Source organism: Condylura cristata, unplaced genomic scaffold, assembly GCF_000260355.1.
Source record: "Condylura cristata isolate star-nosed mole 26May11 unplaced genomic scaffold, ConCri1.0 scaffold00023, whole genome shotgun sequence".
Taxonomy (NCBI): Eukaryota; Metazoa; Chordata; class Mammalia; order Eulipotyphla; family Talpidae; genus Condylura; species Condylura cristata.
In genome coordinates, this window is record NW_004567124.1 from 28,075,982 (window position 1) to 28,088,219 (window position 12,238).

General features: G+C 34.2%; 1 protein-coding gene across 1 annotated transcript in view; it reads right to left on the reverse strand.

The window, feature by feature from the left end:
• Positions 1-4,221: 4,221 nt before the first annotated feature.
• SPRED1 (sprouty-related, EVH1 domain containing 1) overlaps positions 4,222-12,238 on the reverse strand; it is an 85,874-nt gene continuing 77,857 nt past the window's right edge. The window contains exon 6 of the mRNA XM_012728688.1: positions 4,222-9,909. Within this exon, the coding sequence (XP_012584142.1) occupies positions 9,262-9,909 (648 nt within the window). The 3' untranslated portion in view covers positions 4,222-9,261. The remainder of the gene's footprint in view (positions 9,910-12,238) is intronic.

Here is a 12,238-nt window from a genome sequence, read left to right on the forward strand (position 1 = left end):
ACACCTTAATAAGTGGGACCTGGTCTGCTGAACTAAAAATTTCTGGTCTAATAATGTATGAGGCTATCTCCTTTGTACACAGGGGAGATCTTTACTATTTTTCTTTGAAGTTAGTATTTATTGCATATTCACCGTAGGAACTTCCCAGTCCTCAAATACAAGGTCATTTACAAGTTACTTTTGAATTTATAGTCTGCTTACTTGTCTAGGGATTATGTAACTTCATATCTCACCTTGCAGATTTCATGCTATTGTTGTACATTTTATTTCTATATCCATTACAAACCCCACACTATGGTATTTTCATTTTTTGGTTAGTCAATATTCATTTAAAAAGAACTAAATACAAATAATTGTGTTTGTATGCATTTATATGAATAACTAAAGGGGTATAAATGTTACCCCTTCCAGTGTTCTTCATGTCTTTGTTTATATCCAGATTTTCATCTCTATCACTTTTATTCTGGCTGAAATATCCTTCATTTATTGCAATGTGGGTGTTTTAGTGATGGATTCTTTCAGTTTTCATGTATCTGAACAAGTCTTTATTTCACCTTTGTTTTTGAAATCTATTTTTGTTTGCTATAGAATTCTAACATTGTATATTTGTCCCTTATTTATTTGATCCAGTCTTGCAAAGGTTTATAAATTTTATTTTTTCAAAACTGACTTTCACTCTGCTGAAAGATTTGCTACTTCCCCAAGCCTGCCCACATCAACATCAACACCCTAGACTCAAGTCCAATGATAATTCTCTTGCTGGTTTACTTTTCTTGTATACTCCATTCAATCCAATTCAGTAATAAGTCTTTCTGATGTGTCCTCCCAAACATGTAGGATCTGTCCACTTCCCTTCATCCTCACTACCACTACTCTGATACAAACAACTCATGAAGACTATTTTTTTTCCTTTCTGTTTTGACACCCTCCTTTAGTTCTCATTACCAAAGTACTCCTTTAGAATTATAAACTATATAACATTATTTCCCACTTAAACCCCTTCAATTACTTCCTCACATATTTGGAATAAAATTAAAACTTCTTACCTTGGTTATAAAGCTTAGATGACCTGGCACTGGCTCCCCATGTCCATGCTGCACCTACTCTGACCTTCTAGTTCTTCCACTAAACCACAAAGCTTGTTCTCACCTAGGGCCTGCATTAGACAGGAGAAGATAATTATGTCACTGTAATACACAATCCCCAAATCACCCAAGGTATTCAGTGGGGCTTATTTATGTAATGCTCTGGGGCTAACTGTTGTTCATGAAGGGTCTCAGTAATTTAAACTGCCTCAACTTCGATGTACCAATTCAGCATGCAGCACACCCATGATTGTGTTAGTAGAGAATTAGAAGATTTACATTAGCCTAGAAATTATTTCTATCACATCCTCTCACTGCATATTTTCAGATCTTGTTCATAAACCTACCTACCTACAAGAGGGCAGGGAAATGTTGCCTTCTTAAATACCAAGTAGAAGTCAGAGCACTTAGCAAAACTGTTCCCTATTCCTGGAATGCACTTCTAATTTTACATGGAATGCTTCTTATTGGCATTTGGGTTTTGTCTCAAAAGTCACTTTTTTTTTTTAACCTGTTATTGGCCATCCAGGTGTTCCATATTCCACCTAAACATTTTCTGTACATAATTTTTTAACTCTGATTTAGTTGCTGAGCATATTGTGCTACATCTTGCTCACCCTGGTATGCCCTTAATGTTCGCTGGATAATTTAATAACCACTTAAAATACAATCTGATAAAGTGGCCCTCTTTTCTACTAATGGATATTTATAATACTCAGCATAAAATTCACATTTTGGGGGTATGATGTGAGTATTCGTAGTATGTTTAATTACCTTTCATTTATCCTAGGGCATGTCACTGGGTATATGGTAGTAAACTCTTCAGTTTTGTATATCCAGACTTGTACATGTAGAGACCATCAACATATGTGTGATAGGTAACTATGAGATTGGATGAGATCCCCTAGGAGGCAGGTATTGCTAGAGAAGAGAAAATCTATTACTGGTAGAAAGTGGAAGATCTAGCCAAGAGAAAAGAGACCAGTAAAATAGGAAGAAACCAATACACTTAATGTCAAGGAAGTGAAGGATGTGTTATAAGATGTTCTGTGAGGTGACACTGACTTAAGAAACATCAACTGGTTAGAGACATTTCAGGGTACTGGTCAAAACAAAGTTGAAAGCAGTACAAATGTTTGACATCTGAATCCAGTAATGGATTTCCTATTTTAAGAATAACAGATCACATAGCTGTCAGGTTACAAAATGTCCTTGTTCCAAACCTTCTAGAAGATTTCTCTCACAATCTTCCACTGAAAATAAAGACATGCAAGTGATTACCTAAGTCCTAATGTCAGGGTGATATATCTTCCACAAGGGTAGCAGCAGTGAGAAAAATGCACTTGAGGGACACTTTAGAAACAGAACTAGAATTGAGAATGGATGGTGAAAATGAAAAGGATGACTAGGTTTCTTTCTTAAATTGTAGATAGGCAGTTATATCATCATTCATCAAGATAGAGAAAAAAAGGTTTGAGGAATGGGGGTCATCAGCTTGGAACACATTGGAATTTGAGGTGCCCGCAGAGATGCACTTTAGGCAGCTGAATGTATGAGTGTAAAGTGAAAACTATTGGTGAATTACCCTGCACTAATATCATGACCTCCATGGGTCTGTTTTTACATTTGTAATTCAAAGGTCTTATACTAGTCGCTAAAGTACTTTCCAGGCCTAAAAGGTCAGTGGACTTAACGTTATCAGTAATATTAACTTAGTTTAGGTCCTTATTTTATTTTTAGAATTTTGGAATACCATGCTATGTGTGCCTTTTATTTTGATATTTTAACAAGGATTGTAACAAAGAATATTGACTAGCTGCGGGCTACTTTTCTCTTAAAGGTTAAGATAATGAAACATTAGCTTCTCCTACTGATTAAAGACACACATTTCAGCTTGTTCGCCACTCTTGGCAAGAATTTTTTTTTTTAAATAATCATACTATCAGAAGTTTATCCCCATTAAGTCCGCTCTTAGCTTTGGAGAAAGTTACATTCCTGTAAGAAGGAAAAGGAGGAAAATATGCAGCACACAAAAAGGAGTTTACATTTGACAAGTAACATTCATAAAATCTCTCATATCATACATATTTTATAAAGAAAAATATTTAAATTAAAAGCTTGCAACTTGGCTATGCAAAATTAAGTAATGGAAATGAAAGTTAAACAGGCCTCCTAAAGTTGTGTCATACAAAGTTTTTTGTTTCAATATTAGAAATTCTGATCTTCCTGCTACCTCTCTCCTGCCCCCCCAACTGTACATAGCTTCTTGGTTGTTGTAAATTATTTCCAGGTTAAAGTTAAATTTGAGGGAAGAGAGGACACACAGTAAGAAGTAGCCCTATTACTAAATTCAACCACTTCAAAGATGGACTTGGAGGATTAACTGACATAAGAAAAGTTCTCATTTGAAAAGCACAAGAGTTTTCTGAGAGCAGTTTTCCAATACCACAAACAGGGAGCAGCACACTGCTTTGGTGAAAAATACCTAACAGACTGAAATCTTTAAGGAAATGCCTCTAATCTAGCAAAATGAACAATACCACGCATTGGAATATATTTCTTTAGTGCTTTTTATCAAGTCAGAACACATCATTTATCTTGATGCATCATCACAATTTTATTCTTTCAATTTTCATATATAATTCTGTGAATAGTTTCACAGCCTAATGAGATAGATGAATAGGGGAGATTCAGAAATGAGAGAAGATTCAGAAAAAAATTAAGAAAGAATTCCCTTATAAAATGGCAAATAAAATGTTAACAAAAAAATGATTGTCCTATGAAGCACACCTACAATGCCCCATAACTAAAAGCAAGATGCATTTTGACTAAAACTACTGGATTAAGAAAAACTTGGTTGAATCCCCATTGCCTCTTATGTGATCTTGGGAATATTTCTTAACCTTTTGAATCCACAATCTTTTTAGTAAAATGAGAGTAATTAAGCAGTTATAGGGTCATTTGAAGATTAAAAGTGATTATTTAAAATATATTTCAGAAATACTATATACAAAACAAAACACCATTTTGACTATAATTTTGTTAGACTTTTATTATATTTTTGAACCATAATTTCAATGATAAATCTAAAACTGCAAATCTCAGAGCAGTTAATTTCAAAGGAAATGACCCATTTTTGTATTGATACCAATTATTTTTTACTTTTAAGGACCACTGTGTGCTTGACACTATACTGACAGTTAAGTAGGAACCCTAGTTTCAGTTTCTGATGTAAAAACTATTCTACCTAATTGTTAATACTAACTTGATGTGGAATATAAAGCAGATTTCTGAAAACTTGTAAATAAGCACGAGACTACATTTCATAATTCACAGTAAAGGTATAGATAACTAATTCTTGATTTTTTCAAATAAGTATAGTAATACAGTAAAAAGTTATTCTGGTGTTGGAATACACTGATTCTTCAAAATGTTACCCTATTTTTATTTGGATTATTTTTGCATATATTACAAGGTAAATGAAACTCTGAAACTGACTTGGGTACTAAAAATTCAGTAGTTGTTTTTGGGAGCAAAAATTTCACATCCATAATTTAAGGAATCCAGACTTATTTTAACTAATTGTTGCCAAACGGGTAAATATACTGATTAGGTAACAAGACTAGGTAAAAATTTGGATACAAAGATGAGTAAGTCAGTCATCAGGATGAACTACACATGATCTTTCTGTTAAAAAATGTATCTTAAAATTATGATCAAAAGTTTTCTTTTTATTACTGCCTTTTGTATCTCTTATTTGATAGTTTGTTATGCTCCATAAGAGTAAGAAAAAGTCCTTTTATATTTCATGATAGGTTTAATCAGGTAATTAAAACAAATTCTTATATCATCTGGTATGTCCAATTACATGGGAATGATGTAACAAAAACAGTTACAAACTTATATATATATGCATATTTACATTAAATACCCAAAACTATCAAGCTAGTAAACTACTTAGGAGATACATTATGACATGAATTAAACAATTTTCATTGCTTATTAGAAAGAATGCAGTCAAGCTTCTAATGGATATTATATACAAGTGAGGCACTTTTGAGGTCAAGAATAGAAAGCAAATGACACTATACACTAGCAATGTTCACAAAAATCTATGTTTATCTTTAATACAAAGGTTTTTTAACTAGACTACTCTTAAAAAATTTAAAAACTAGCAACTTATGCATTTTAAGGAGCTTTCAAGGACAATGGGTAACATTTACCAAGTCTATCAAAGCATATGAAAGTTTTATAACCACCTGGCTGCTAGGCAAAAAGTACCTTATACCTTAAAGCCCTTTTTTTGGTTTATATTAATCACCTCAGGTTATAATTTCCTTCTGTGTGTATGAGTCCATGTGATTGCAAAACCCCTTATGGTGATATTACTGTGGTTTATGGAAGAAAAAATTTTTTAGTGCAACAATAACGTGAATTTCTAGTGTTTCTTCCTTATATTTAAAAATGTGATTCTTAGAAATTAAAAATGAGAATATTTAGTGAAGAAATTTGTTACTCAAGTAACTAGAGTTTTTAATGTTTTAAGTAGAAAATTATAATACGTGCTTAATTTTATCTTTGGGCTAAAATTTAAAAAGCCAATCTTAAGACACATTCATTCCAAAGTTAAACAATAAAGCCTGAATTACATTTTAAGAAAAGAAACATTTTTAGGAGTCTTTACATGGATAATAAGAGCCATTTCTGGGGTGTTTAATTGAGTGGTGGGAGAGAAAAGTAAAAGTAACTTACCTAAGATACCAGATGGCACTATACACATGAATTAATAAGTACATTTGTATTACTTCAAAAGTTTTAGGCACTGCTGAATAACCAATGATAGTAGGTAGTTTCAAGATTTCCCCCTTTTAACTCCATTTCAACAATCATCCCAGAGACATACAAACAGACTTTCTTAAGTTATGATGAAATATAGATGATGTTTATTTTTTAAAAAAACTCTCTCTGGTAATGGGAGGAAAAATAATACCATTTTGGTAATGGTTTTTGTGATTAAAAGAATTGAGTCTATAAATGCTTTAGCACTATAAATGCTTTAGCACATCCATTATGCTTGATTGCCAGTTCCAAATATCAATAAATATTTTAAAACAGGATATGTAGGAAAAAAAAGTGCTTGAAATCTTTCAACAACCAAGACACATTAGGGGTAAGATTCACTTTACAGTTCCTTTGAGATATTTCTTACTCCTGTTTTCTCAATTTGAAGGTGGCCACCACTTATATAGCCCTTTACTGAAAGTGGTAATGAACCCTGTCAGGCCCAATTACCATATCATATCACTGGTCCATAAGTCATCCAGAAGGTGGTGCTGAAGTTCCACACCTCGTATATCTTCAAAACTCAAATGATTTTCCTCCTTCAAGGTAGGAAAAAATGTTATTATTAATTCTGAACAAAAGCTATCAGGCCAGATCAAAGTCTTTCTTGTCATGTCATCATAATTTCATTTTCAATATTTAAAAAAATTACCTATCAGTTTAGTTTAGCCATTTGCTTATACTACCACATTAAAAGCAAAGAGAAAGTTTTAGAGGAAAAGCAAATTGGCAGTGCCAAGCTTAAATTCAGAACAAGAAAAGTTCTTGAATGTACCTACACACACATTTTAAGAATCAGAAGTTTAAACTACCTATTACTTTTCAAATAAGGATTCTTTGATGCAAGAGAAAATTTCTACATAGGGGTTCAGGTTATACATATTATCAGCCAGTCTTCAAGACTGATTTGGAAACTGGATGTGTTAACTATAAAGATCCAAGGTAAAATAAAAACCATTTCATCACCATAGTTTTTAATGAAGAAACTTGTTTAAAATTGTAAAGGAAAAATGGGGATGGGATGGCAAATTCTTAGCAGCAAAGTGGTTAAACAAATTGAAAATATTAATGCACAAACATTAAAATATTAAAGCATATATGTTGCATATAAAATACAGTACAGAACCAGGAGTTGCACTATACTGATTAGTGCTTAACAGAAGAAATGATTAAATTTGTTCTTCCCAGAAGTATATATACAGTTCATTTCCACAGCATTTTCCTATATGTCCAGCAAGTTATTTTCTTCAGTGATTCACACCTTGCTCAAACCTGAATTATAAGCTCAACACTTACAAATATGAAGTCACTCATAAGGAAAACCAGTATTTCCATTTTACTGATAAAAAGTAATTTTGAAAGTTAACAGTCTATTCTAGGAAACCAAGTTTAGCTGAAAACTTCAGGGATGAAGATCATCTGGCGTAGCAGCGTCCAAATATATAAACAGTAAAAATAAGACTTAAAATTGCTGCTACAGTGTCATGTTTGGATTTAGTTCATCCAATTGATTTTTAGTACAAAACTAGAAATAACCTCTTCTTCATAACATCTATAGTTATCAATATATTTTTCTTCTTTTCAATGTGAAATAATACTTCAAGATGATCTATATACATAATGTCAGTTCAAGCTGTCATATAAATATAAATGCTTTCTTAAAAAAAGTATTTTACAGACAGATAGTGTTATATACATTGTTCTGTTTGATCAGGGCAAAAGAAGAAAGCTAACACAAGTTTAAGTGTGATATGTAAAAAAGAATGATACATAAAATGACATTTAAAACCTGCATAGAAAATGAGCTTCAAATGGTAGTGTGATTCTAATTTTTATCACCTCTGAAACTTCAAGCCATTAAAAAAAGGCACACTTCTTAACTTTATCCCTCTAAGGGAATGTTCTTAAAGAACCCCTTACTTGGTTAGAGTTGTAATGTAACACTTAGGAGAAAAAAAAAAAAAGGACAATTTGACCTTGATCTCAGAGTTCTTAAAAAAAAAAAAAAAGTTGGAACATTTATCCAACTACTTTGTAATGAACATCCAGTAACAATGCTCTGCAAAAGAAATGAATTTACATGTACAAGCTATTTCACTCACAATGTTGGATTAAATATTTTCCTGGGATCATCTAGCACACATTTTAGCATAAAATAATTTTTTGGGGCCAGTTTAAGTAAAATAAAATGCAACTGAGAAAAGTTATCATTCTTATTAATAAGCATTAAGGATTAAGCTAAAATATTAGTAACACAGCTGAACATATTCTGGTTTAACACAATGATAAATGAAGATCTCAGGAGGAAACTTTTATACTAACTATCCAGTTACACTTTTTGCCTTGTGAAACATTTGTAAATGCAATATGATTTTTTTTGAAGGCGGAAACTCTGAAAGAAAACAACTTGCTGGGTGGATACCACACACACACATACACAAAACCAACAACCCCAAAAACCTCACATTTTTCTATGTTTACTCAGTCTTTTTTTATATAAAAATAAGTGTTAAGTTACCATCAGAACATTAGACAAGTACATCTGTGCTTTAAAAAAAAAAAGTTGGTCACTCAAGGCTATTAGAATATTTTTAAGGATTTCAGATTACCAGAATGTACAGGTATAACTCAATATAAACTGTAGCCAAAGGGAAATGAGAATGAAAATACCAAATAATTCACGTGGAATAAAAACATTATTAACTAGATGAGTAAAACATTCAAAATATAATGGAATGTGACAGTAGATATATGTACATCTACTTCAGAACTAGGAAGGGGAAGAAAAGTTTAATATGTAATAATTCGTACCTTACTTATATTTAGTTAAATATAAACATTTGTTATTTATACATAAAACTGCTTTCAAAAAACAACTAATAAATGATTTAGTTGCACTTGTTTTACTTGTTATAATTCCCAAGTGTTAACTTTTCTTAGACTGAAATCAACTGTCCCCTACTGCATGTCCTAATGAATTCAAACCTTTAAAAGTCCCATCACCTAATGCATATTTAAATATACAAAACTGTCGAAAATTAATCCCTTTTAATTGGGTCATATTTTATGCTCATGTTTTATAGCCAATGACCAGAAATGGTTTCCTTTTGCAAATACTCTGCAACCCGTGACAAAACACGCCATGCACTTAAGGGTAAAAGTTAGACATGGCTAGCGTTTGTGAAATGCCAAGAACTGATGAGTTCCGCTTCCTCCACGTGTGGCCCCAATGATACCAGGCAAGACTTCATAGTGCTTGCCAAAAGCTTCCACAATCCAAGTTAGCTAATTCCTGGAAACAAAGATTTTAAGCTCATTTTGGCACTGGATCCTTTCATCCAGCAGCTTTATGTTTCCCACCACAGCACCCACAGGCCTCACCACCTCGATGGCACATTCTTAAAGGGACGTAGCAGCACATACATGGTACAATGAACGACAAAGCTACTAGAGCTAACCATCGTAAGCAGAACTTGTCATCGCTAGTGTCACATGAACAGGGATCAGAAAAATCTCCCTCTGAGTCTGACATACAATGATACAACATGCTCTCTGCACAGAGCATGCAACTAACTTGATAAATGCATCTTTTAATAGGGTCTGGAGCATCCTGACATTTTCCCCTGCCATTTTCTTCATGATTAAACCTTTCCTGGCAGTATACGCAGCGAGAACGTTCACCATCTTCTTTTCTTCTTTTTGATTTAAATTTTAATGAGGGAGGCTGTGTCTTAAATACCACAGGGTCTTTGAATGAATTTAACTTAGTATCATCTTCACAAGAGTACAGATAGTCTGATTTTTTACTGTCTGGTTTAGAAAACTGAATATTGGAGTCAGTATCATCTCTCTCCAAGTCATTTTTCCACATGTCAGGATGTCTGTAATCTGCATAGCGACGTATTAAGATATCTCGAGGGTTTATTCTGACAATCTCATCCTCATCTTGAAAGCTGACATGTCGGATTGATTTCAATGGGACCTAAAAAGGAAAAGAAGATAAAAACTGCAATAAGGACTATAAAGGTTAATTTTATTGTTGACTTGGCTGGATCAGAGTGCCCAGATAGTTGGTCAAACATTACTTTGAATATTTATACAATCATCTTCGATGAGATGAACATTTAAGCTAGTAGGCTATGATGAGGCAGATTACCCTCCATAGGTGGACCTCAGGAATCAGTTGAAGATCTTAAAAGAACAAAGACTGACAACCCTTGAGTAAGAAAAGATTTTGCCAGCGACCATCTGTGCATTCTGACTACAACTCTTCTTTGAGTCTCAAGCCTATCAGTCTTTCCTGCAGATTTTAGATAGATACCTCCACTATGAGTCAATTCCTTAAAATAAATCTCTGTATACAATATATTATATTGGTTCTGTTCCTCTGGAGAATCCAAACTCATACAGATTTTTGCCACCAAGTGGGGTGTTGCTGTAAAAAAAAAAAAAACCTAAAAATGTGGAAATTAATAATGTGTACAAGTTGAGCAAAAAAGGAACCGGAACCTAAAGAGTTGGAATATTTTTAACCTATCATTATTACAAAAACGCAAAATCTGCTTTGAAGAGAATACCAAAAGTGTAGCTGAACAAATGAAAGAAACTCATGGATCCTATAAACCAACTTAAATTAGCTAAAATACTGCCAGTTGGAGAGAAGGGGACAGAGTTGGGATAAAATGAAGGAAGGGGGCCCTCCTGGTGGCACAGCAGGTTAAAGCACAGCACTAAAAAGCTAAAGCCACTTCAGCATGAGTTCGACCCCTAGCCCAGGAGGTGATCCACATGGCGCGGCAGACCTCTCCTGACCAACCCGCTGCTCCCCTCAGCAGTGTACTTTGTCAATCTGCATGTTCTGCTCCCCACTCTTTCTCTGGTGAAGCCTCTCATCTGGCCTGCATCCCAGTTCTGTATGCATAAATAAATAAACAAATCTTTTTAAAAAATGAAAGAAGTTGGATGAAGGAAGGAAGTCGGATTTCTAGAACAAATGGTGTTATTGGAGTCCAAGCTGGGGTCATTCATAGGGTGGGGATACTTCTTCAGTTTTGGGATTAGAAAGCCCAAGCCCTTAGAAATGAGGATATTATACAGAGGGTGAGGACCCTATCCCAGTGGGCCTTAAGTAGAGAACATCAAGTCAAAAAAAGTTATTCAAAACCTCTGAATTCCAGTGGAATTTGCACTGCTGGATTTTAGTCTTTCTCACATACCAAAACTCTTTTTGGAATGGGAACCAATTTTCTATGATGTGTTTTGGAAGCACATAACCTATTTGTTTTCAAAGGTTTTCAGGGGGAGAATTTTGCCGTAGGTTAAAACATACCTTGAATCCATCTATACTTTACTTTGGTGAGATTTGGGGCTTAGAGTTAATGTTGGAATGGATTAAGAATTTTGGGCTACTGTAATGGTAATGAATGTAAGAAGGACAGAAATTGGGGCGACCAGACAGTACATTATAAGCAAAATTGTATTACTCCCAAATTCTTTATGTTGAAGCCTCAATCCCCAGTACATCTCAGAATGTGATTATACCTGGAGAGAGGGCCTTCAAATACTGATTAAAGTAAGGCTCTTAATGTGGGCACTAATCCAGTTTGACTGGTGTCTCATTAGAAGAGGAAATTTGGACATATAGAAACACCAGAGATACGCATGTTCAAAGAAAGCCCATGTGAGGACAGAAATGTGGCCATTTGCAAGTCAAGTAAAGAGGCCTCAGCAGAAAACTAAATTATCAATACCATCATCATGGACTTCAAATTTCCAGAATCAAGGGGAAAATAAAACAATTTATTATTTCAAGCACCCAGTCTGTGATACTCTGTTGGTACACTAATACAAAGACACATTTATAACTTGGCTATATAAAAGTCCTTGAAAAAATGACATTAAATATATATCTGCCACACTTCCATGTAGATTTCTCTTTGAGGTCAAGGAGCAAAGTGAATTTTAAGGGGATAAATTAAATGGGGCCCAATCAAATAACCTTTCTTTTCATACACAAGAGTGGGTTTCTGATAGTTAATCTATACCTCCTACTCCTAACCCCTGGGCACAGTGGGAAGCCTACAAATAAACTCAACAAAGTTGGAACAAACTTTTATACCTCATGTATTTGGGATTGGGAGTTAAAAATATTTCAGATCTGGCCCTCCCTGGTGGCGCAGCGGGTTAAAGCACAGCACTAAGAAGTCAAAGCCACTTCCGCATGAGTTCGATCCCCGCCTGCCCCTGAGGTGACCACATGGCGTGGCAGACCTCTCCTGACCCGCCCGCTGCTCCCCTCAGCAGTGTACTTC